Consider the following 25,600-nt stretch of genomic DNA (forward strand, 5'->3'; position numbering starts at 1 on the left):
GCTCATGCTGTTCACGGCACATGCTGTTGTCATGACATACTTCATTGTGCTCATACTGTTCACGGCACATGCTGTTGTCATGACATACTTCATTGTGTGCTCATGCTGTTCACGGCACATGCTGTTGTCATGACATACTTCATTGTGTGCTCATGCTGTTCACGGCACATGCTGTTGTCATGACATACTTCATTGTGTGCTCATGCTGTTCACTGTACATGCTGTTGTCATGACATACTTCATTGTGTGCTCATGCTGTTCACGGCACATGCTGTTGTCATGACATACTTCATTGTGTGCTCATGCTGTTCACTGTACATGCTGTTGTCATGACATACTTCATTGTGTGCTCATGCTGTTCACGGCACATGCTGTTGTCATGACATACTTCATTGTGCTCATACTGTTCACGGCACATGCTGTTGTCATGACATACTTCATTGTGCTCATACTGTTCACGGCACATGCTGTTGTCATGACATACTTCATTGTGTGCTCATGCTGTTCACTGTACATGCTGTTGTCATGACATACTTCATTGTGTGCTCATGCTGTTCACGGCACATGCTGTTGTCATGACATACTTCATTGTGCTCATACTGTTCACGGCACATGCTGTTGTCATGACATACTTCATTGTGCTCATACTGTTCACGGCACATGCTGTTGTCATGACATACTTCATTGTGTGCTCATGCTGTTCACTGTACATGCTGTTGTCATGACATACTTCATTGTGTGCTCATGCTGTTCACGGCACATGCTGTTGTCATGACATACTTCATTGTGCTCATGCTGTTCACGGCACATGCTGTTGTCATGACATACTTCATTGTGCTCATGCTGTTCACGGCACATGCTGTTGTCATGACATACTTCATTGTGTGCTCATGCTGTTCACTGCACATGCTGTTGTCATGACATACTTCATTGTGTGCTCATGCTGTTCACGGCACATGCTGTTGTCATGACATACTTCATTGTGTGCTCATGCTGTTCACTGTACACACTGTTGTCATGACATACTTCATTGTGTGCTCATGCTGTTCACTGCACATGCTGTTGTCATGACATACTTCATTGTGTGCTCATGCTGTTCACTGCACATGCTGTTGTCATGACATACTTCATTGTGCTCATACTGTTCACGGCACATGCTGTTGTCATGACATACTTCATTGTGCTCATACTGTTCACTGCACACGCTGTTGTCATGACATACTTCATTGTGTGCTCATGCTGTTCACTGCACACGCTGTTGTCATGACATACTTCATTGTGTGCTCATGCTGTTCACTGCACACGCTGTTGTCATGACATACTTCATTGTGTGCTCATGCTGTTCACGGCACACGCTGTTGTCATGACATACTTCATTGTGTGCTCATGCTGTTCACGGCACACGCTGTTGTCATGACATACTTCATTGTGTGCTCATGCTGTTCACTGCACACGCTGTTGTCATGACATACTTCATTGTGTGCTCATGCTGTTCACTGCACACGCTGTTGTCATGACATACTTCATTGTGTGCTCATGCTGTTCACTGCACACGCTGTTGTCATGACATACTTCATTGTGTGCTCATGCTGTTCACTGCACACGCTGTTGTCACGACATACTTCATTGTGTGCTCATGCTGTTCACTGCACACGCTGTTGTCACGACATACTTCATTGTGTGCTCATGCTGTTCACTGCACACGCTGTTGTCACGACATACTTCATTGTGTGCTCATGCTGTTCACTGCACACGCTGTTGTCACGACATACTTCATTGTGTGCTCATGCTGTTCACTGCACACGCTGTTGTCACGACATACTTCATTGTGTGCTCATGCTGTTCACTGCACACGCTGTTGTCACGACATACTTCATTGTGTGCTCATGCTGTTCACTGCACACGCTGTTGTCACGACATACTTCATTGTGTGCTCATGCTGTTCACGGCACACGCTGTTGTCACGACATACTTCATTGTGTGCTCATGCTGTTCACTGCACACGCTGTTGTCACGACATACTTCATTGTGTGCTCATGCTGTTCACTGCACACGCTGTTGTCACGACATACTTCATTGTGTGCTCATGCTGTTCACTGTACACGCTGTTGTCACGACATACTTCATTGTGTGCTCATGCTGTTCACTGCACACGCTGTTGTCACGACATACTTCATTGTGTGCTCATGCTGTTCACTGCACACGCTGTTGTCATGACATACTTCATTGTGTGCTCATGCTGTTCACTGTACACGCTGTTGTCATGACATACTTCATTGTGTGCTCATGCTGTTCACTGTACACTCTGTTGTCATGACATACTTCATTGTGTGCTCATGCTGTTCACTGCACACGCTGTTGTCATGACATACTTCATTGTGTGCTCATGCTGTTCACTGCACACGCTGTTGTCATGACATACTTCATTGTGTGCTCATGCTGTTCACTGCACACGCTGTTGTCATGACATACTTCATTGTGTGCTCATGCTGTTCACTGCACACGCTGTTGTCATGACATACTTCATTGTGTGCTCATGCTGTTCACTGCACACGCTGTTGTCATGACATACTTCATTGTGTGCTCATGCTGTTCACTGCACACGCTGTTGTCATGACATACTTCATTGTGTGCTCATGCTGTTCACTGTACACACTGTTGTCATGACATACTTCATTGTGTGCTCATGCTGTTCACTGCACACGCTGTTGTCATGACAACAACTGTGTAAAGTTTCACATCTCTGGAACAGGCATTTTGGTGCTTTGACCTTTTTGTATCAGAAAGTATATTCAAGTGATCCAAATATGTGCCAAACTGTTTTATTACAGTTTTAGCTCCTCTATGATCATAAAACATACATGTTGATGTTTTGTAGAACCACTAATACTATTATAACTGCTAAAAACAATGAATGTGAAAATGTGTCAATATGAGTTTCCCATATCGAGGTGAAAAAAACAAAATTATAATATATTTATTTTATTTTTGTATTGATATAATAATACATATATCTAACAAAATGCGCGTCCAAAAGGCGAATAAAATCAGAAAACGTGATGCGTAAAATCTAGGCTCTGACAGTCTTTACGCACGAGAATACAGAGGATTCTAAAGCTTGGCTCATTGGCTAGAATAATATGTCAATCAAAGTCTCCTACGTCACCGTTAGCATTAGCTAAGGGCTAAAAACAAAGATGTATGCGCACGTCGGAAGCGGCGCATTTTTCCCCCGGAGACTGTAGAGGACAAACCCGTGGACAGTGGACGGTCTCATTCTGTCACAGTCTGAAGAAAAGATCGATACAAACAGCATCTTATACGTCAAACAGGTCGTTTGTTATGGACGAGCCTTAATCCTGACCATCATCACAGAAGAAAACTTCAGTAAAAATACAAGTGTATATTGTTGTTCTGTGGTTCTTTATGGACAGACTGAGCAGAAGAATGAGCAGAATTAAAGCTGTTTCCTCCGTCATAAACACAAACAGGACATGCGTTTGTCAAAGTTGAGACTTTCTCACAAACTATTGGTAATTGCTTCTTTGGGCAAATTATTCAATGTAAATCAATGACATATTCGTTTTGTTGAGAAAATAATCTTTAAAATGAGGTATAACTTATGGTATTGACCACGGAAATAAAAGTGATGATGTAAGAGAATATTTGTCATTTGGAAAATGCTCGCCGGCCTCAGGAGGATGTAACGGGTTAAATCGTTGTACATGCGAATAACGAGCTTTAAAATTACACATTTATCTTGTTCTTATGACGCCGCGATGCCGTGCGCGCTTGTGGGCCCCTGAAATTGCTGGGGGGCCCCTAACTTTTTTAGATAGGGGGCCCCCTGGCCCCTGACTTTGAAAATCTATGTCTCAGCCTGGAGACTGCTGTTGTCATGGTGACAAATGACATCCTCCTGAACACTGACACGGGCAAAGCCTCAGTCTTAATTCTGTTAGATCTGATGCTGCTTTTGACACTGTCGATCATGGGACCCTCTTACAGAGACTAGAGGACAGGGTGGGACCCTCTTACAGAGACTAGAGGACAGGGTGGGACCCTCTTACAGAGACTAGAGGACAGGGTGGGACCCTCTTACAGAGACTAGAGGACAGGGTGGGCCCCTCTTACAGAGACTAGAGGACAGGGTGGGACCCTCTTACAGAGACTAGAGGACAGGGTGGGCCCCTCTTACAGAGACTAGAGGACAGGGTGGGCCCCTCTTACAGAGACTAGAGGACAGGGTGGGACCCTCTTACAGAGACTAGAGGACAGGGTGGGCCCCTCTTACAGAGACTAGAGGACAGGGTGGGACCCTCTTACAGAGACTAGAGGACAGGGTGGGACCCTCTTACAGAGACTAGAGGACTGGGTGGGACCCTCTTACAGAGACTAGAGGACAGGGTGGGGCCCTCTTACAGAGACTAGAGGACAGGGTGGGACCCTCTTACAGAGACTAGAGGACTGGGTGGGACCCTCTTACAGAGACTAGAGGACAGGGTGGGCATCACTGGCCCCGCCCTAAACTGGTTAAGGTCCTATCTGGAAGACAGGAAGTACTTTGTGTCTCAGACCACATGACCCTGACCTGTGGTGTGCCCCAAGGGTCAGTCCTGGGGCCCCTTGTTCCCTGTTCAACCTCTACATGCTGACCGGCCTCCTGCTGGTGCGTGTGTATGTGTGTGTACCTTTCAGGTGTATGTGTACCTTTCAGGTGTGTGTTTGTGTGTGTACCTTTCAGGTGTGTGTGTGTGTGTGTGTACCTTTCAGGTGTGTGTGTGTGTGTGTGTACCTTTCAGGTGTATGTGTGTGTGTACCTTTCAGGTGCTCATGCTGTTCATGCTGAAAGGTACACACACACACCTTTCAGGTGTGTGTGTGTACCTTTCAGGTGTGTGTGTGTGTGTACCTTTCAGGTGTGTGTGTATACCTTTCAGGTGTGTGTGTGTGTGTACCTTTCGGGTGTGTGTGTGTGTGTACCTTTCAGGTGTGTGTACCTTTCAGATGTGTGTGTGTGTGTGTGTGTACCTTTCAGGTGTGTGTGTGTGTACCTTTCAGATGTGTGTGTGTGTGTGTGTGTGTGTACCTTTCAGGTGTGTGTGTGTGTACCTTTCAGATGTGTGTGTGTGTGTGTGTACCTTTCAGGTGTGTGTGTGTGTACCTTTCAGGTGGGCGTGTGTGTGTACCTTTCAGGTGGGCGTGTGTGTGTGTGTACCTTTCAGGTGTGTGTGTGTGTGTGTACCTTTCAGGTGGGCGTGTGTGTGTGTGTACCTTTCAGGTGGGCGTGTGTGTGTGTGTGTGTACCTTTCAGGTGGGCGTGTGTGTGTGTGTGTGTGTACCTTTCAGGTGGGCGTGTGTGTGTGTGTGTACCTTTCAGGTGGGCGTGTGTGTGTGTGTGTGTGTACCTTTCAGGTGGGCGTGTGTGTGTGTGTGTGTACCTTTCAGGTGGGCGTGTGTGTGTGTACCTTTCAGGTGGGCGTGTGTGTGTGTGTGTGTACCTTTCAGGTGGGCGTGTGTGTGTGTGTGTACCTTTCAGGTGGGCGTGTGTGTGTGTGTGTGTACCTTTCAGGTGGGCGTGTGTGTGTGTGTACCTTTCAGGTGGGCGTGTGTGTGTGTACCTTTCAGGTGGGCGTGTGTGTGTGTGTACCTTTCAAGTGGGCGTGTGTGTGTGTACCTTTCAGGTGGGCGTGTGTGTGTGTGTGTACCTTTCAGGTGGGCGTGTGTGTGTGTGTGTGTGTACCTTTCAGGTGGGCGTGTGTGTGTGTGTGTGTGTACCTTTCAGGTGGGCGTGTGTGTGTGTGTGTGTGTGTACCTTTCAGGTGGGCGTGTGTGTGTGTACCTTTCAGGTGGGCGTGTGTGTGTGTGTGTGTGTACCTTTCAGGTGGGCGTGTGTGTGTGTGTGTACCTTTCAGGTGGGCGTGTGTGTGTGTGTGTGTGTGTGTACCTTTCAGGTGGGCGTGTGTGTGTGTACCTTTCAGGTGGGCGTGTGTGTGTGTGTGTGTGTGTACCTTTCAGGTGGGCGTGTGTGTGTGTACCTTTCAGGTGGGCGTGTGTGTGTGTACCTTTCAGGTGGGCGTGTGTGTGTGTGTGTGTACCTTTCAGGTGGGCGTGTGTGTGTGTGTGTGTGTGTACCTTTCAGGTGGGCGTGTGTGTGTGTGTGTGTGTACCTTTCAGGTGGGTGTGTGTGTGTGTGTGTGTACCTTTCAGGTGGGCGTGTGTGTGTGTGTGTGTGTGTGTACCTTTCAGGTGGGCGTGTGTGTGTGTACCTTTCAGGTGGGCGTGTGTGTGTGTGTGTGTGTACCTTTCAGGTGGGCGTGTGTGTGTGTGTGTGTGTGTACCTTTCAGGTGGGCGTGTGTGTGTGTGTGTGTGTACCTTTCAGGTGGGCGTGTGTGTGTGTGTACCTTTCAGGTGGGCGTGTGTGTGTGTGTGTGTACCTTTCAGGTGGGCGTGTGTGTGTGTACCTTTCAGGTGGGCGTGTGTGTGTGTACCTTTCAGGTGGGCGTGTGTGTGTGTGTGTGTACCTTTCAGGTGTGTGTGTGTGTGTGTGTACCTTTCAGGTGGGTGTGTGTGTGTGTGTGTACCTTTCAGGTGGGCGTGTGTGTGTGTGTGTGTGTGTGTACCTTTCAGGTGGGCGTGTGTGTGTGTACCTTTCAGGTGGGCGTGTGTGTGTGTGTGTGTGTACCTTTCAGGTGGGCGTGTGTGTGTGTGTGTACCTTTCAGGTGGGCGTGTGTGTGTGTGTACCTTTCAGGTGGGCGTGTGTGTGTGTGTGTGTACCTTTCAGGTGGGCGTGTGTGTGTGTGTACCTTTCAGGTGGGCGTGTGTGTGTACCTTTCAGGTGGGCGTGTGTGTGTGTGTGTGTACCTTTCAGGTGGGCGTGTGTGTGTGTGTGTACCTTTCAGGTGGGCGTGTGTGTGTGTGTGTGTACCTTTCAGGTGGGCGTGTGTGTGTGTACCTTTCAGGTGGGCGTGTGTGTGTACCTTTCAGGTGGGCGTGTGTGTGTGTGTGTGTACCTTTCAGGTGGGCGTGTGTGTGTGTACCTTTCAGGTGGGCGTGTGTGTGTGTGTGTGTGTGTGTACCTTTCAGGTGGGCGTGTGTGTGTGTACCTTTCAGGTGGGCGTGTGTGTGTGTGTGTGTGTACCTTTCAGGTGGGCGTGTGTGTGTGTGTGTGTGTGTGTGTACCTTTCAGGTGGGCGTGTGTGTGTGTGTGTGTGTACCTTTCAGGTGGGCGTGTGTGTGTGTGTGTGTGTGTACCTTTCAGGTGGGCGTGTGTGTGTGTGTGTACCTTTCAGGTGGGCGTGTGTGTGTGTGTGTGTGTGTACCTTTCAGGTGGGCGTGTGTGTGTGTACCTTTCAGGTGGGCGTGTGTGTGTGTGTGTGTGTACCTTTCAGGTGGGCGTGTGTGTGTGTGTGTACCTTTCAGGTGGGCGTGTGTGTGTGTGTGTGTGTGTGTACCTTTCAGGTGGGCGTGTGTGTGTGTGTGTGTACCTTTCAGGTGGGCGTGTGTGTGTGTGTGTGTGTGTACCTTTCAGGTGGGCGTGTGTGTGTGTGTGTACCTTTCAGGTGGGCGTGTGTGTGTGTGTGTGTGTGTACCTTTCAGGTGGGCGTGTGTGTGTGTACCTTTCAGGTGGGCGTGTGTGTGTGTGTGTGTGTACCTTTCAGGTGGGCGTGTGTGTGTGTGTGTGTGTACCTTTCAGGTGGGCGTGTGTGTGTGTGTGTGTGTGTGTACCTTTCAGGTGGGCGTGTGTGTGTGTGTGTGTGTACCTTTCAGGTGGGCGTGTGTGTGTGTGTGTGTGTGTGTACCTTTCAGGTGGGCGTGTGTGGTGAATGCTTTGGTGCAGATCTCGCAGCCGAACGGTCGCTCTGCAGAGTGAAGCTTCTCGTGTTTCCTGTGACACAAGTTCAGGCTTGTTGTTATTGACATGTTTACTTCAGCATCACAGAGTGTGAGGCTGTGATTGGTCAGAATCAGACATGATAATTAGAAAAGGTCTGACCGCAGTTTGTTGTCGTCCAGGAAAGCTTTCCCGCACACGTGGCAGCTCAGAGCGTCTCTGGCTCCGTACAGAAGATACTCCAGCTTCATGTCGCTGCTCCAGTTCGGCTGCTCGTCTTTAACCCCCCCGAGGTCCCCCCCGAACCCAAGCGTCTGCGTCCCAGAGTCCGCCTCCAGCTCTTTAGCTCCGCCCTCCATCTCTACGTCCTGGTCATAGCACGACACCTGCAGGACAAGCACAGGTATTACACCGGATGTCCCACCCAGCCTCGGCCCCCGTTGCACTGGTGCTGGATGTCCCGCCCAGCCTCGGCCCCCGTGACACTTGTGCTGGATGTCCCGCCCAGCCTCGGCCCCCGTTGCACTGGTGCTGGATGTCCCGCCCAGCCTCGGCCCCCGTGACACTGGTGCTGGATGTCCCGCCCAGCCTCGGCCCCCGTGACACTGGTGCTGGATGTCCCGCCCAGCCTCGGCCCCCGTGACACTGGTGCTGGATGTCTCGGCCCCTGTGACACTGGTGCTGGATGTCTCGGCCCCCGTGACACTGGTGCTGGATGTCCCGCCCAGCCTCGGCCCCCGTGACACTGGTGCTGGATGTCCCGCCCAGCCTCGGCCCCCTTTCTTCACCTTGTGCACGTCGTCGTTGACCAGCTCCTTCAAAATGGCCTCTTGGACTCGTAAAGCCGCAGTGGGAGATTTATCCAGCTCCTGATTGGACGAGGACTCCACGAGGTCATCAGAGGGCGGGTCGTCCTGTTCCCCGAGCACCTGTCAATCACACACGGGACGATATGACCATTTATTACATTTATTAGGCCCGAGCGCCACAAGCTGGCGAGAGGCCTATTAGTCCCGTAAGGCCGTGCGAAATCGAGCGCGAAGCGCTCGCCCACTTCCAAACCCTCACTAACGCTCCTCCACTCATGCACGCCCCGTGCAGACTAATTAGTAGTAGGAAAATGGAACATTACCGTTGTAATCGGGTGAAGCCCGTGCAAAAGTGCGCACTAAACGAGCACTTTACATTCCCCATATAAAGCACTCATTTGCGCTAAGTGGCTCATGAATACGTTCCATCTCCTGCATGTTCCGTTCATATAAACATGTAATGCAAAAATTGAACATTATTGTCAAAAACACAAAGTGGGCGGAGCCCACTCAAAATGAATGAAAGTACCCGTCAGTGACCAGGGACCCACACCATGAGGTAGGAAAGCGCGAGCTCTTTCTGAAAATGTATAGTTTATGATATTTGAAAAAAATGTTCACACCTCTAAAGATCGTGCCGCTACATTCTGGCTATTTCCCTTTTCTAAAATAAAAGAATGTGCGCGTTAGCGCCCCCAAATGTACCAAAAATGCATTGAGACATGGGAAATGACCCCAAAAATCTGATGGTAGAATCATGAAATTTGGCGCAGAGGTAGATGGCGACAAGAGAAGTAAAAAATATTATTACGGCAACGCCGTCCGCCCAACCAAATGTCGGCCATATTGCTTCAGAAATGGCTAAGCATGACTCGGGAGTTTTTCCAGACGTGGTACTTTTATGAACTCCTCTCAGGGCGTTGTCTCTAAAAAGCTGAAATTGTGTGAAAATGCTACTGAGGAGTGGGACATCAAAAGTTATTTAAATGACTTTGACCCTGTCACAGTTTCTGTGGGTTTGGGCGAAGCCGCAAACTGTAGCTTGAATTTCAGAAATCTCCCAAATTTAACATTTCTGCCGTTTGCGCAGATAAAGTCTGAATTGCGTCAAATTAGAATCAGTTGTTAAACTCTTTGCCCTAAACCTACTTGAAGTGAAATTAATTAATTTGGCGCCACAGCGCCCCCTACAGAGTTTATATGGAGGTTAAATGTTTAGTTTTGCGAAATTATCTGAAATTTCACCAGAACATGTTTACACTTTATACTTTTAACGAACTCCTCCCCCTCAGGGCGTTCGACATATGAACCTGATGAAATGTGGTGAGACTCATCTTCAGGACCATCAAAATGTATCAAAATTTTATTCAAAGAGTCACGGTGTCTGTGCGGCAGAGCCGCACATTTTGCCAAGAATTCAAAATAAAATGTCTTTTTGATGTAAAACAAAGGGGAGAAGATGTGACAGCGTCACAGATTCAGCAGTAGGCGTAATAAAAGGACAATTGGGGCGCGTTAGCCACGCCCCCTCCTCTTGCGGCGTGGCAGCGGCGGCGTGGCGAGGGCCGATCATTGCCGCTTGCGGCTATATTTATTATTACATTTATTTATTATCAACTGTCAAAGTGTTCGAATGATGGATTTACTTTGAAGGCCGACACTACAGGAAGTGTCCACATTTAACCTTTGACCTGAAACAGTCGTGTCCAGTCTGTTCTTGTCCCACATGCTCCTCCCACATGACACGCTCCTCCCACAGAGACGCGCTCCTGCCACAGAGACGCGCTCCTGCCACAGAGACGCGCTCCTGCCAGAGACGCGCTCCTGCCACAGAGACGCGCTCCTGCCAGAGACGCGCTCCTCCCACAGAGACGCGCTCCTCCCACAGAGACGCGCTCCTGCCAGAGACGCGCTCCTCCCACAGAGACGCGCTCCTGCCACAGAGACGCGCTCCTGCCAGAGACGCGCTCCTGCCACAGAGACGCGCTCCTGCCAGAGACGCGCTCCTGCCACAGAGACGCGCTCCTCCCACAGAGACGCGCTCCTCCCACAGAGACGCGCTCCTGCCACAGAGACGCGCTCCTCCCACAGAGACGCGCTCCTGCCACAGAGACGCGCTCCTGCCACAGAGACGCGCTCCTCCCACAGAGACACGCTCCTGCCACAGAGACGCGCTCCTGCCACAGAGACGCGCTCCTGCCACAGAGACGCGCTCCTGCCACAGAGACGCGCTCCTGCCACAGAGACGCGCTCCTGCCACAGAGACGCGCTCCTCCCACAGAGACGCGCTCCTGCCACAGAGACGCGCTCCTGCCACAGAGACGCGCTCCTGCCACAGAGACGCGCTCCTGCCACAGAGACACGCTCCTCCCACAGAGACGCGCTCCTCCCACAGAGACGCGCTCCTCCCACAGAGACGCGCTCCTGCCAGAGACGCGCTCCTCCCACAGAGACGCGCTCCTGCCAGAGACGCGCTCCTGCCACAGAGACGCGCTCCTGCCACAGAGACGCGCTCCTGCCACAGAGACGCGCTCCTCCCACAGAGACGCGCTCCTGCCACAGAGACGCGCTCCTCCCACAGAGACGCGCTCCTCCCACAGAGACGCGCTCCTGCCACAGAGACGCGCTCCTGCCACAGAGACGCGCTCCTGCCACAGAGACGCGCTCCTGCCACAGAGACGCGCTCCTGCCACAGAGACGCGCTCCTCCCACAGAGACGCGCTCCTGCCACAGAGACGCGCTCCTGCCACAGAGACGCGCTCCTGCCACAGAGACGCGCTCCTCCCACAGAGACGCGCTCCTGCCACAGACACAGAGACGCGCTCCTGCCACAGAGAGGAAGCTGTGTGTTTGTACCTCGCCGTCTGGAGGAAGCTGAGCCTCTGGAGGAAGCGCCAACTTCACGATGTCGTACGGAAACTTGTCCTTTTCCTCCGAGACGTCGCGCTTCTGAGAAAACACACCGACTTCAGAAAGACTTTCACATACTGTCCACACGCAGTACTTCAAATACCGTCCACACGCAGTACTTCAAATACTGTCCACACGCAGTACTTCAAATACTGTCCACACGTAGTACTTCAAATACTGTCCACACGCAGTACTTCAAATACTGTCCACACGCAGTACTTCAAATACTGTCCACACGCAGTACTTCAAAGACTGTCCAGACGCAGTACTTCAAATACTGTCCACACGCAGTACTTCAAATACTGTCCAGACGCAGTACTTCAAAGACTGTCCAGACGCAGTACTTCAAATACTGTCCACACGCAGTACTTCAAATACTGTCCAGACGCAGTACTTCTGTGGAGAAAAGTACTGGGCGGACACCCTCTTTATCTCTTTGTTTACATTGTTTTAAGTTTACCCTGATACTAATCTTCTTTGTTACCCTAACAGCCCTGTAACGGGCCATGGAAATCCTATGAACAATATATACGTATATATAATAATATAACAGAAAGATCTGAATGAGCAGATCAAAGGTCAAAGGTGAAGTGACCTGAGAGCAGAGCTTGTCGAGGAAGCGGATGCCGAGGATCTGTCCTGACGACATCATGAGGTTCACGTCTTTCTTCTTGACGCTGATTCGAGCCGTGTACATGTAGTTCAGAACCTCCTCGAAGATGTCCGAGCGGATGAAGTCGATCTCTATCACTGACGAGTTATCCACCTGCAGCGGAGCGGCAGAGGGGTTAGCTTTAGCCTGTGTTAGCTTTAGCCTGTGTCAGAGCGGCAGAGGGGTTAGCTTTAGCCTGTGTTAGCTTTAGCCTGTGTCAGAGCGGCAGAGGGGTTAGCTTTAGCCTGTGTTAGCTTTAGCCTGTGTCAGAGCGGCAGAGGGGTTAGCTTTAGCCTGTGTTAGCTTTAGCCTGTGTCAGAGCGGCAGAGGGGTTAGCTTTAGCCTGTGTTAGCTTTAGCCTGTGTCAGAGCGGCAGAGGGGTTAGCTTTAGCCTGTGTTAGCTTTAGCCTGTGTCAGAGCGGCAGAGGGGTTAGCTTTAGTCTGTGTTAGCTTTAGCCTGTGTTAGCTTTAGCCTGTGTCAGAGGGGTTAGCTTTAGCCTGTGTTAGCTTTAGCCTGTGTCAGAGCGGCAGAGTGGTTAGTAGGAACCCTGCGGTTAGGGTTAGTTCTAGAGTTGGTGTAGTCCACAGGGTTAGTTCTAGAGTTGGTTTAGTCCACAGGGTTAGTTCTAGAGTTGGTGTAGTCCACAGGGTTAGTTCTAGAGTTGGTTTAGTCCACAGGGTTAGTTCTAGAGTTGGTTTAAACCACAGGGTTAGTTCTAGAGTTGGTTTGGTCCACATGGTTAGTTCTAGAGTTGGTTTGGTCCACATGGTCAGTTCTAGAGTTGGTTTGGTCCACAGGGTTAGTTCTAGAGTTGGTTTACTCCACAGGGTTAGTTGTAGAGTTGGTTTGGTCCACAGGGTTAGTTCTAGAGTTGGTTTAGTCCGCAGGGTTAGTTCTAGAGTTGGTTTACTCCACAGGGTTAGTTCTAGAGTTGGTTTACTCCACAGGGTTAGTTAGTTCTAGAGTTGGTTTACTCCACAGGGTTAGTTCTAGAGTTGGTTTAGTCCACATGGTTAGTTCTAGAGTTGGTGTAGTCCACAGGGTTGGTTCTAGAGTTGGTGTAGTCCACAGAGTTAGTTCTAGAGTTGGTTTAGTCCACAGGGTTAGTTCTAGAGTTGGTTTACTCCACAGGGTTAGTTGTACAGTTGGTTTAGTCCACAGGGTTAGTTCTAGAGTTGGTGTAGTCAACAGGGTTAGTTCTAGAGTTGGTTTAGTCCACAGGATTAGTTCTAGAGTTGGTTTGGTCCACAGGGTTAGTTGTAGAGTTGGTGTAGTCCACAGGGTTAGTTCTAGAGTTGGTTTAGTCCACAGGGTTAGTTCTAGAGTTGGTTTGGTCCACAGGGTTAGTTGTAGAGTTGGTGTAGTCCACAGGGTTAGTTCTAGAGTTGGTGTAGTCAACAGGGTTAGTTCTAGAGTTGGTTTAGTCCACAGGATTAGTTCTAGAGTTGGTTTAGTCCACATGGTTTGTTCTAGAGTTGGTTTGGTCCACAGGGTTAGTTCTAGAGTTGGTTTAGTCCACAGGGTTAGTTGTAGAGTTGGTTTAGTCTACAGGGTTTGTTGTAGAGTTGGTGTAGTCCACAGGGTTAGTTCTAGAGTTGGTTTAGTCCACAGGGTTAGTTCTAGAGTTGGTTTAGTTCTAGAGTTGGTTTAGTCCACAGGGTTAGTTCTAGAGTTGGTTTAGTCCACAGGGTTAGTTCTAGAGTTGGTGTAGTCCACAGGGTTAGTTCTAGAGTTGGTTTAGTCCACAGGGTTAGTTCTAGAGTTGGTTTACTCCACAGGGTTGGTTCTAGAGTTTGTGTAGTCAACAGGGTTAGTTCTAGAGTTGGTTTAGTCCATAGGGTTAGTTCTAGAGTTGGTTTAGTTCTAGAGTTGGTTTAGTCCACAGGGTTAGTTGTAGAGTTGGTGTAGTCCACAGGGTTAGTTCTAGAGTTGGTTTAGTCCACAGGGTTAGTTCTAGAGTTGGTTTAGTTCTAGAGTTGGGTTAGTCCACAGGGTTAGTTCTAGAGTTGGTGTAGTCCACAGGGTTAGTTGTAGAGTTGGTTTAGTCCACAGGGTTAGTTCTAGAGTTGGTTTAGTCCACAGGGTTAGTTGTAGAGTTGGTGTAGTCCACAGGGTTGGTTCTAGAGTTGGTTTAGTCCACAGGCTTAGTTCTAGAGTTGGTTTAGTCCACATGGTTAGTTCTAGAGTTGGTGTAGTCCACAGGGTTGGTTCTAGAGTTGGTGTAGTCCACAGGGTTAGTTCTAGAGTTGGTTTAGTCCACAGGGTTAGTTCTAGAGTTGGTTTACTCCACAGGGTTATTTGTAGAGTTGGTGTAGTCCACAGGGTTAGTTGTACAGTTGGTTTAGTCCACAGGGTTAGTTCTAGAGTTGGTTTAGTCCACAGGGTTAGTTCTAGAGTTGGTGTAGTCCACAGGGTTAGTTGTAGAGTTGGTGTAGTCCACAGGGTTAGTTGTACAGTTGGTTTAGTCCACAGGGTTAGTTCTAGAGTTGGTTTGGTCCACAGGGTTAGTTGTAGAGTTGGTGTAGTCCACAGGGTTAGTTCTAGAGTTGGTGTAGTCAACAGGGTTAGTTCTAGAGTTGGTTTAGTCCACAGGATTAGTTCTAGAGTTGGTTTAGTCCACATGGTTTGTTCTAGAGTTGGTTTGGTCCACAGGGTTAGTTCTAGAGTTGGTTTAGTCCACAGGGTTAGTTGTAGAGTTGGTTTAGTCTACAGGGTTTGTTGTAGAGTTGGTGTAGTCCACAGGGTTAGTTCTAGAGTTGGTTTAGTCCACAGGGTTAGTTCTAGAGTTGGTTTAGTCCACAGGGTTAGTTCTAGAGTTGGTTTAGTCCACAGGGTTAGTTCTAGAGTTGGTGTAGTCCACAGGGTTAGTTCTAGAGTTGGTTTAGTCCACAGGGTTAGTTCTAGAGTTGGTTTACTCCACAGGGTTGGTTCTAGAGTTTGTGTAGTCAACAGGGTTAGTTCTAGAGTTGGTTTAGTCCATAGGGTTAGTTCTAGAGTTGGTTTAGTTCTAGAGTTGGTTTAGTCCACAGGGTTAGTTGTAGAGTTGGTGTAGTCCACAGGGTTAGTTCTAGAGTTGGTTTAGTCCACAGGGTTAGTTCTAGAGTTGGTTTAGTTCTAGAGTTGGGTTAGTCCACAGGGTTAGTTCTAGAGTTGGTGTAGTCCACAGGGTTAGTTGTAGAGTTGGTTTAGTCCACAGGGTTAGTTCTAGAGTTGGTTTAGTCCACAGGGTTAGTTGTAGAGTTGGTGTAGTCCACAGGGTTGGTTCTAGAGTTGGTTTAGTCCACAGGGTTAGTTCTAGAGTTGGTTTAGTCCACAGGGTTAGTTGTAGAGTTGGTGTAGTTAACAGGGTTAGTTGTAGAGTTGGTGTAGTCCACAGGGTTAGTTCTAGAGTTGGTTTAGTCCACAGGCTTAGTTCTAGAGTTGGTTTAGTCCACATGGTTAGTTCTAGAGTTGGTGTAGTCCACAGGGTTGGTTCTAGAGTTGGTGTAGTCCACAGGGTTAGTCCTAGAGTTGGTTTAGTCCACAGGGTTAGTTCTAGAGTTGGTTTACTCCACAGGGTTATTTGTAGAGTTGGTGTAGTCCACAGGGTTAGTTGTAGAGTTGGTGTAGTCCACAGGGTTAGTTGTACAGTTGGTTTAGTCCACAGGGTTAGTTCTAGAGTTGGTTTAGTCCACAGGGTTAGTTCTAGAGTTGGTTTGGTCCACAGGGTTAGTTGTAGAGTTGGTGTAGTCCACAGGGTTAGTTCTAGAGTTGGTTTAGTCCACAGGGTTAGTTCTAGAGTTGGTTTGGTCCACAGGGTTAGTTGTAGAGTTGGTGTAGTCCACAGGGTTAGTTCTAGAGTTGGGTTAGTCCACAGGGTTAGTTCTAGAGTTGGTGTAGTCCACAGGGTTAGTTGTGGAGTTGGTTTAGTCCACAGGCTTAGTTCTAGAGTTGGTGTAGTCCACAGGGTTAGTTGTAGAGTTGGTGTAGTCCACAGGGTTAGTTCTAGAGTTGGTGTAGTCAACAGGGTTAGTTCTAGAGTTGGTTTAGTCCACAGGGTTAGTTCTAGAGTTGGTTTAGTCCACAGGGTTAGTTCTAGAGTTGGTTTGGTCCACAGGGTTAGTTCTAGAGTTGGTTTGGTCCACAGGGTTAGTTCTAGAGTTGGTTTGGTCCACAGGGTTAGTTCTAGAGTTGGTTTAGTCCACAGGGTTAGTTCTAGAGTTGGTTTAGTCCACAGGGTTAGTTCTAGAGTTGGTTTACTCCACAGGGTTAGTTGTAGAGTTGGTTTACTCCACAGGGTTAGTTCTAGAGTTGGTTTAGTCCGCAGGGTTAGTTCTAGAGTTGATTTAGTCCACAGGGTTAGTTCTAGAGTTGGTTTAGTCCACAGGGTTAGTTCTAGAGTTGGTTTAGTCCATAGGGTTAGTTCTAGAGTTGGTTTAGTTCTAGAGTTGGTTTAGTCCACAGGGTTAGTTGTAGAGTTGGTGTAGTCCACAGGGTTAGTTCTAGAGTTGGTTTAGTCCACAGGGTTAGTTCTAGAGTTGGTTTAGTTCTAGAGTTGGGTTAGTCCACAGAATTAGTTCTAGAGTTGGTGTAGTCCACAGGGTTAGTTGTAGAGTTGGTTTAGTCCACAGGGTTAGTTCTAGAGTTGGTTTAGTCCACAGGGTTAGTTGTAGAGTTGGTGTAGTCCACAGGGTTAGTTCTAGAGTTGGTTTAGTCCACAGGGTTAGTTCTAGAGTTGGTTTAGTCCACAGGGTTAGTTCTAGAGTTGGTTTGGCCCACATGGTTAGTTGTAGAGTTGGTTTAGTCCACAGGGTTAGTTGTAGAGTTGGTTTAGTCCACAGGGTTAGTTCTAGAGTTGGTTTAGTTCACAGGGTTAGTTCTAGAGTTGGTTTAGTCTACAGGGTTAGTTCTAGAGTTGGTTTAGTCCACAGGGTGAGTTCTAGAGTTGGTTTAGTCTACAGGGTTAGTTCTAGAGTTGGTTTAGTCCACAGGGTGAGTTCTAGAGTTGGTTTAGTCCACAGGGTTAGTTGTAGAGTTGGTTTGGTCCACAGGGTTAGTTCTAGAGTTGGTGTAGTCCACAGGGTTAGTTGTAGAGTTGGTTTAGTCCACAGGGTTAGTTCTAGAGTTGGTTTAGTCCACAGGGTTAGTTCTAGAGTTGGTTTAGTTCTAGAGTTGGGTTAGTCCACAGGGTTAGTTGTAGAGTTGGTTTAGTCCACAGGGTTAGTTCTAGAGTTGGTTTAGTCCACAGGGTTAGTTGTAGAGTTGGTGTAGTCCACAGGGTTAGTTCTAGAGTTGGTTTAGTCCACAGGGTTAGTTCTAGAGTTGGTTTAGTCCACAGGGTTAGTTCTAGAGTTGGTTTGGTCCACATGGTTAGTTGTAGAGTTGGTTTAGTCCACAGGGTTAGTTCTAGAGTTGGTTTGGTCCACAGGGTTAGTTCTGGAGTTGGTTTAGTCCACAGGGTTAGTTGTAGAGTTGGTTTAGTCCACAGGGTTAGTTCTAGAGTTGGTTTAGTCCACAGGGTTAGTTCTAGAGTTGGTTTAGTCCACAGGGTGAGTTCTAGAGTTGGTTTAGTCCACAGGGTTAGTTCTAGAGTTGGTTTAGTCCACAGGGTTAGTTCTAGAGTTGGTTTAGTCCACAGGGTTAGTTCTAGAGCTGGTGTAGTCCACAGGGTTAGTTGTAGAGTTGGTTTAGTCCACAGGGTTAGTTCTAGAGCTGGTTTAGTCCACAGGGTTAGTTCTAGAGTTGGTTTAGTCCACAGGGTGAGTTCTAGAGTTGGTTTAGTCCACAGGGTTAGTTGTAGAGTTGGTTTAGTCCACAGGGTGAGTTCTAGAGTTGGTTTAGTCCACAGGGTTAGTTGTAGAGTTGGTTTAGTCCACAGGGTTAGTTCTAGAGTTGGTTTAGTCCACAGGGTTAGTTCTAGAGTTGGTTTAGTCCACAGGGTTAGTTCTAGAGTTGGTTTAGTCCACAGGGTTAGTTGTAGAGTTGGTGTAGTCCACAGGGTTAGTTCTAGAGTTGGTGTAGTCAACAGGGTTAGTTCTAGAGTTGGTTTAGTCCACAGGGTTAGTTCTAGAGTTGGTTTAGTCCACAGGGTTAGTTCTAGAGTTGGTTTGGTCCACAGGGTTAGTTCTAGAGTTGGTTTGGTCCACAGGGTTAGTTCTAGAGTTGGTTTGGTCCACAGGGTTAGTTCTAGAGTTGGTTTAGTCCACAGGGTTAGTTCTAGAGTTGGTTTAGTCCACAGGGTTAGTTCTAGAGTTGGTTTACTCCACAGGGTTAGTTGTAGAGTTGGTTTACTCCACAGGGTTAGTTCTAGAGTTGGTTTAGTCCGCAGGGTTAGTTCTAGAGTTGATTTAGTCCACAGGGTTAGTTCTAGAGTTGGTTTAGTCCACAGGGTTAGTTCTAGAGTTGGTTTAGTCCATAGGGTTAGTTCTAGAGTTGGTTTAGTTCTAGAGTTGGTTTAGTCCACAGGGTTAGTTGTAGAGTTGGTGTAGTCCACAGGGTTAGTTCTAGAGTTGGTTTAGTCCACAGGGTTAGTTCTAGAGTTGGTTTAGTTCTAGAGTTGGGTTAGTCCACAGAATTAGTTCTAGAGTTGGTGTAGTCCACAGGGTTAGTTGTAGAGTTGGTTTAGTCCACAGGGTTAGTTCTAGAGTTGGTTTAGTCCACAGGGTTAGTTGTAGAGTTGGTGTAGTCCACAGGGTTAGTTCTAGAGTTGGTTTAGTCCACAGGGTTAGTTCTAGAGTTGGTTTAGTCCACAGGGTTAGTTCTAGAGTTGGTTTGGCCCACATGGTTAGTTGTAGAGTTGGTTTAGTCCACAGGGTTAGTTGTAGAGTTGGTTTAGTCCACAGGGTTAGTTCTAGAGTTGGTTTAGTTCACAGGGTTAGTTGTAGAGTTGGTTTAGTCCACAGGGTTAGTTCTAGAGTTGGTTTAGTCTACAGGGTTAGTTCTAGAGTTGGTTTAGTCCACAGGGTGAGTTCTAGAGTTGGTTTAGTCCACAGGGTTAGTTGTAGAGTTGGTTTGGTCCACAGGGTTAGTTCTAGAGTTGGTGTAGTCCACAGGGTTAGTTGTAGAGTTGGTTTAGTCCACAGGGTTAGTTCTAGAGTTGGTTTAGTCCACAGGGTTAGTTCTAGAGTTGGTTTAGTTCTAGAGTTGGGTTAGTCCACAGGGTTAGTTGTAGAGTTGGTTTAGTCCACAGGGTTAGTTCTAGAGTTGGTTTAGTCCACAGGGTTAGTTCTAGAGTTGGTGTAGTCCACAGGGTTAGTTGTAGAGTTGGTGTAGTCCACAGGGTTAGTTCTAGAGTTGGTTTAGTCCACAGGGTTAGTTCTAGAGTTGGTTTAGTCCACAGGGTTAGTTCTAGAGTTGGTTTGGTCCACATGGTTAGTTGTAGAGTTGGTTTAGTCCACAGGGTTAGTTCTAGAGTTGGTTTGGTCCACAGGGTTAGTTCTGGAGTTGGTTTAGTCCACAGGGTTAGTTGTAGAGTTGGTTTAGTCCACAGGGTTAGTTCTAGAGTTGGTTTAGTCCACAGGGTTAGTTCTAGAGTTGGTTTAGTCCACAGGGTGAGTTCTAGAGTTGGTTTAGTCCACAGGGTTAGTTCTAGAGTTGGTTTAGTCCACAGGGTTAGTTCTAGAGTTGGTTTAGTCCACAGGGTTAGTTCTAGAGCTGGTGTAGTCCACAGGGTTAGTTGTAGAGTTGGTTTAGTCCACAGGGTTAGTTCTAGAGCTGGTTTAGTCCACAGGGTTAGTTCTAGAGTTGGTTTAGTCCACAGGGTGAGTTCTAGAGTTGGTTTAGTCCACAGGGTTAGTTGTAGAGTTGGTTTAGTCCACAGGGTGAGTTCTAGAGTTGGTTTAGTCCACAGGGTTAGTTGTAGAGTTGGTTTAGTCCACAGGGTTAGTTCTAGAGTTGGTTTAGTCCACAGGGTTAGTTCTAGAGTTGGTTTAGTCCACAGGGTTAGTTCTAGAGTTGGTTTAGTCCACAGGGTTAGTTCTAGAGTTGGTTTAGTTCACAGGGTTAGTTGTAGAGTTGGTGTAGTCCACAGGGTTAGTTCTAGAGTTGGTTTAGTCCACAGGGTTAGTTGTAGAGTTGGTTTAGTCCACAGGGTTAGTTCTAGAGTTGGTTTAGTCCACAGGGTTAGTTCTAGAGTTGGTTTAGTTCACAGGGTTAGTTGTAGAGTTGGTGTAGTCCACAGGGTTAGTTCTAGAGTTGGTTTGGTCCACAGGGTTAGTTCTAGAGTTGGTTTAGTCCACAGGGTGAGTTCTAGAGTTGGTTTAGTCCACAGGGTTAGTTCTAGAGTTGGTTTGGTCCACAGGGTTAGTTGTAGAGTTGGTGTAGTCCACAGGGTTAGTTCTAGAGTTGGTTTAGTCCACAGGGTTAGTTCTAGAGTTGGTTTAGTCCACAGGGTGAGTTCTAGAGTTGGTTTAGTCCACAGGGTTAGTTCTAGAGTTGGTTTGGTCCACAGGGTTAGTTGTAGAGTTGGTGTAGTCCACAGGGTGAGTTCTAGAGTTGGTTTAGTCCACAGGGTTAGTTCTAGAGTTGGTTTGGTCCACAGGGTTAGTTGTAGAGTTGGTGTAGTCCACAGGGTTAGTTCTAGAGTTGGTTTAGTCCACAGGGTGAGTTCTAGAGTTGGTTTAGTCCACAGGGTGAGTTCTAGAGTTGGTTTAGTCCACAGGGTTAGTTCTAGAGTTGGTTTGGTCCACAGGGTTAGTTCTAGAGTTGGTGTAGTCCACAGGGTTAGTTCTAGAGTTGGTTTAGTCCACAGGGTTAGTTGTAGAGTTGGTTTAGTCCACAGGGTTAGTTCTAGAGTTGGTTTAGTTCACAGGGTTAGTTGTAGAGTTGGTGTAGTCCACAGGGTTAGTTCTAGAGTTGGTTTAGTCCACAGGGTTAGTTCTAGAGTTGGTTTAGTCCACAGGGTGAGTTCTAGAGTTGGTTTAGTCCACAGGGTTAGTTGTAGAGTTGGTTTAGTCCACAGGGTTAGTTCTAGAGTTGGTTTAGTCCACAGGGTTAGTTCTAGAGCTGGTTTACTCCACAGGGTTAGTTCTAGAGCTGGTTTACTCCACAGGGTTAGTTCTAGAGTTGGTGTAGTCCACAGGGTTAGTTCTAGAGTTGGTTTAGTCCAGTCTCTTCTGGAGTTTGTACCTCGTGCTTCTTGAAGAGCTTCTTGAAGTAGTTGGAGCAGGCGGCGAGCACACAGCGGTGAGCTCTGAACTTCACGTCTTCCACGACCACGGCGATGTCACAGTGTTCTCCCTCCAGACGCTGTTCGTTCAGGAGCTTTAAAAACACACTTTTGTGCTCCTCGTCCACGTACTTGACCGTCTCACACATCTGAGGAACACAAGACATGAGCATCTCAAGGCTCTAAAGCAACACAAGTGGAATATAGAGTTATTCTTGTATATCTAACACATTTGTTACTTTCCTTCTGGATGTTTGATCACTCTTCTGCAAAGGGCACAGGCGGGGTCAGGGGTCATAGAGGTCAGGGGGTCATAGTAAACTTACTTATATAACTGGCCAAATATCATATTCATAAATGTGGGGCCAAGAGACCCCCACAACTCTGAATACAACTTAGATCTAATAAAGTCTAAACTCACATGGGAAGAAAACAATAAAACATGAAACTTGAACATGAAAATACAGGCCCCGCCCACACCTTTTTTTGTGTCTCTTTTTAGGTGCGATATGTAAATGTCATTTGATTTATGTATAATAAACAAGTCATCCATCCCAGCATGCACCACACTCCCCCACATGACATCACTGCATCCCCCGCTCTGATTGGCCAGAAGAGAATACCTTAAACTGTTGCAGGAGCCGCGGCACGGCCATATAGCCTCATGGCTAACCTTAACCCTGACCCTAACCTTAACCTTAACCCTGACCCTAACTCTAACCTTAACCCTGACCCTAACCTTAACACTGACCTTAACCCTGACCCTAACCTTAACCCTGACCCTAACCTTAACCTTAACCCTGACCCTAACCTTAACCCTAACCCTGACCCTAACCTTAACCCTGACCCTAACCTTAACCTTAACCCTGACCCTAACCTTAACCCTAACCCTGACCCTAACCTTAACCCTGACCCTAACCTTAACCCTGACCCTAACCTTAACCCTGACCCTAACCTTAACCCTGACCCTAACCTTAACCTTAACCCTGACCCTGACCCTAACCTTAACCCTGACCCTAACCTTAACCCTGACCCTAACCTTAACCTTAACCCTGACCCTAACCTTAACCCTGACCCTAACCTTAACCCTGACCCTGACCCTAACCCTAACCTTGACTTTAACTGTAACTGTTTTCTTTACATTTTCCTCTCAAACATTTGCACTTCCTGTACACGTTTAACACTTCCGGTTGAACTCTGGGCCTAAATTAACTCATGGTAAAGTTACATCATTGTTATTTAGTTGACTAAAGTAAAGAGTAATCTGCGGATGTTCTGTGGGTGTTCTGTGGGTGTTCTGCGGATGTTCTGTGGGTGTTCTGTGGGTGTTCTGTGCGTGTTCTGTGGGTGTTCTGTGGGTGTTCTGTGGGTGTTCTGTGGGTGTTCTGTGCGTGTTCTGTGGGTGTTCTGTGGGTGTTCTGTGGGTGTTCTGTGGGTGTTCTGTGCGTGTTCTGTGGGTGTTCTGTGGGTGTTCTGTGGGTGTTCTGTGGGTGTTCTGTGGGTGTTCTGTGCGTGTTCTGTGGGTGTTCTGTGCGTGTTCTGTGCGTGTTCTGTGGGTGCTCTGTGCGTGTTCTGTGGGTGTTCTGTGCGTGTTCTGTGGGTGCTCTGTGGGTGCTCTGTGCGTGTTCTGTGCGTGCTCTGTGGGTGTTCTGTGGGTGCTCTGTGCGTGTTCTGTGGGTGTTCTGTGCGTGTTCTGTGCGTGTTCTGTGCGTGCTCTGTGGGTGCTCTGTGGGTGCTCTGTGGGTGTTCTGTGCGTGTTCTGTGCGTGTTCTGTGCGTGTTCTGTGGGTGTTCTGTGGGTGTTCTGTGGGTGTTCTGTGCGTGTTCTGTGCGTGCTCTGTGGGTGCTCTGTGGTTGCTCTGTGGGTGTTCTGTGGGTGCTCTGTGGGTGCTCTGTGCGTGTTCTGTGCGTGTTCTGTGGGTGTTCTGTGGGTGCTCTGTGCGTGTTCTGTGGGTGCTCTGTGCGTGCTCTGTGCGTGTTCTGTGGGTGCTCTGTGCGTGTTCTGTGGGTGTTCTGTGCGTGTTCTGTGGGTGTTCTGTGCGTGCACTGTGGGTGCTCTGTGCGTGCTCTGTGGGTGCTCTGTGCGTGTTCTGTGCGTGTTCTGTGGGTGTTCTGTGCGTGCTCTGTGGGTGCTCTGTGGGTGTTCTGTGCGTGCTCTGTGGGTGCTCTGTGCGTGTTCTGTGGGTGCTCTGTGCGTGTTCTGTGCGTGTTCTGTGCGTGTTCTGTGCGTGCTCTGTGGGTGCTCTGTGGTTGCTCTGTGGGTGTTCTGTGGGTGCTCTGTGGGTGCTCTGTGCGTGCTCTGTGCGTGTTCTGTGGTTGTTCTGTGCGTGTTCTGTGGGTGTTCTGTGGTTGTTCTGTGGTTGTTCTGTGGGTGCTCTGTGCGTGCTCTGTGGTTGTTCTGTGGGTGCTCTGTGCGTGCTCTGTGGTTGTTCTGTGGGTGCTCTGTGCGTGCTCTGTGGTTGTTCTGTGGGTGCTCTGTGCGTGCTCTGTGGTTGTTCTGTGGGTGCTCTGTGCGTGCTCTGTGGTTGTTCTGTGGATGCTCTGTGCGTGTTCTGTGGGTGCTCTCTCTGAACATAACGCCGTGTTTTTAGCCTCAGGAGCTAAGGCTAATGCTAATGCTACTACTATTTATTCAACTAAATAACAATGATGTAACTTTACCATGAGTTAATTTAGGCCCAGAGTTCAACCGGAAGTGTTAAACGTGTACAGGAAGTGCAAATGTTTGAGAGGAAAATGTAAAGAAAACAGTTTTTGTAGAACTGAAGCTAAGAGCGGCTACGAGCTAATGCTAACACTTTAGGGTTTATTCAAGTAAATAACAATTAACATGACTTTTCCACGGATAAATGTGACATTATAATACTAAACCACAAAGCGACATAAAAGTGTAAATCCTCTGGTTTGAGTCGAACTCGGCTCTGAATGTGTTTTATTTCAGTTCCGGGTGATTTGGATCGTTTTTGGGCCTCGCTGGTTCTGGTTCTGGTCCGCTGTGATTTTGACTCTGATTTGAACATTTTGAAGAATAAATAATGGAGATCATCACCAATCACGTGACGAGACGTGATTCTGTTTGAAACGAGACAGAAAAGTCTGAAGAAAAGCGAGTGTTTACATAAAGCTAACCGCGGCTAAAGGCACAAAATGGCGTTAAAGCTCCGCGGAGGAAGAAGGAGCTGCGTTAAAGCGGCAGTGCCGCGGACAGCGCGCGGAGCCGCCGTGACACAGCGGAGGGAGCGTGCAGGGAGCGCGGAGGGAGCGTGCGGGAGACCGGGGGACGAGCCTCGGTCGCGGCCCGGAGCCTCGAGTGCGCGCAGACCGGGGCCGAGCACTGCAGCGGGGCCGAGGAGAGAGCGCGGGCCCGGGGGAGCGAGCACCGGGAGCACGGGGAGGAGCACCGGGGAGGAGCATCGCAGAGCACCGGGGGCTTACCATGGCACGGCTCGGTCCAGTCCCGCGCGGACAAGTAGAACGAGGTTTAAAGTGGACGAGGACGAGGACGAGGACGAGCAGCGGCAGCGCGCGGGCAGCGGGCCAAACACGGTAGTGCGCATGCGCCGCACAGGACTCACAACTTACAAGAAACACTCAAAGTACAAAATACTGCAGTCACCGGGTAAAAGTACCCCCCTCAAATACTGCAGTCACCGGGTAAAAGTACCCCCCTCACTGAAGTCACCGGGTAAAAGTACCCCCCTCAAATGCTGCAGTCACCGGGTAAAAGTACCCCCCTCACATACTGCAGTCACCGGGTAAAAGTACCTCCCTCAAATGCTGCAGTCACCGGGTAAAAGTACCCCCCTCAAATACTGCAGTCACTGGGTAAAAGTACCCCCCTCAAATGCTGCAGTCACCGGGTAAAAGTACCCCCCTCAAATACTGCAGTCACTGGGTAAAAGTACTCCCGCAAATACTGCAGTCACTGCAGCCCCCTCAAATACTGCAGTCACCGGGTAAAAGTACCCCCCTCAAATACTGCATTCACCGGGTAAAAGTACCCCCCTCACTGAAGTCACCGGGTAAAAGTACCCCCCTCAAATGCTGCAGTCACCGGGTAAAAGTACCCCCCTCACATACTGCAGTCACCGGGTAAAAGTACCTCCCTCAAATGCTGCAGTCACCGGGTAAAAGTACCCCCCTCAAACGCTGCAGTCACTGGGTAAAAGTACCCCCCTCACATACTGCAGTCACCGGGTAAAAGTACCCCCGCAAATACTGCAGTCACTGGGTAAAAGTACCCCCCTC

The 25,600-nt window shown here is 48.6% G+C and overlaps 1 protein-coding gene across 1 annotated transcript in view; it reads right to left on the bottom strand.

Moving 5' to 3' along the window:
* The window catches only part of zbtb14 (zinc finger and BTB domain containing 14), a 30,052-nt gene extending 5,168 nt beyond the window's left edge, over window positions 1–24,884 (bottom strand). The window contains exons 1-7 of the mRNA XM_072450370.1: window positions 24,788–24,884; window positions 21,314–21,502; window positions 12,151–12,321; window positions 11,502–11,594; window positions 8,625–8,765; window positions 7,999–8,222; window positions 7,805–7,890 (exon numbers count right to left, since the gene is read on the bottom strand). Coding sequence (XP_072306471.1) covers window positions 7,805–7,890; window positions 7,999–8,222; window positions 8,625–8,765; window positions 11,502–11,594; window positions 12,151–12,321; window positions 21,314–21,502; window positions 24,788–24,790 — 907 coding nt within the window. The 5' untranslated portion in view covers window positions 24,791–24,884. The remainder of the gene's footprint in view (window positions 1–7,804; window positions 7,891–7,998; window positions 8,223–8,624; window positions 8,766–11,501; window positions 11,595–12,150; window positions 12,322–21,313; window positions 21,503–24,787) is intronic.
* Window positions 24,885–25,600: the final 716 nt, after the last annotated feature.

Source organism: Eucyclogobius newberryi, unplaced genomic scaffold (genome assembly GCF_026437365.1).
Source record: "Eucyclogobius newberryi isolate DKJ021-1_F unplaced genomic scaffold, fEucNew1.0.hap1 SCAF_18, whole genome shotgun sequence".
Classification (NCBI taxonomy): Eukaryota; Metazoa; Chordata; class Actinopteri; order Gobiiformes; family Gobiidae; genus Eucyclogobius; species Eucyclogobius newberryi.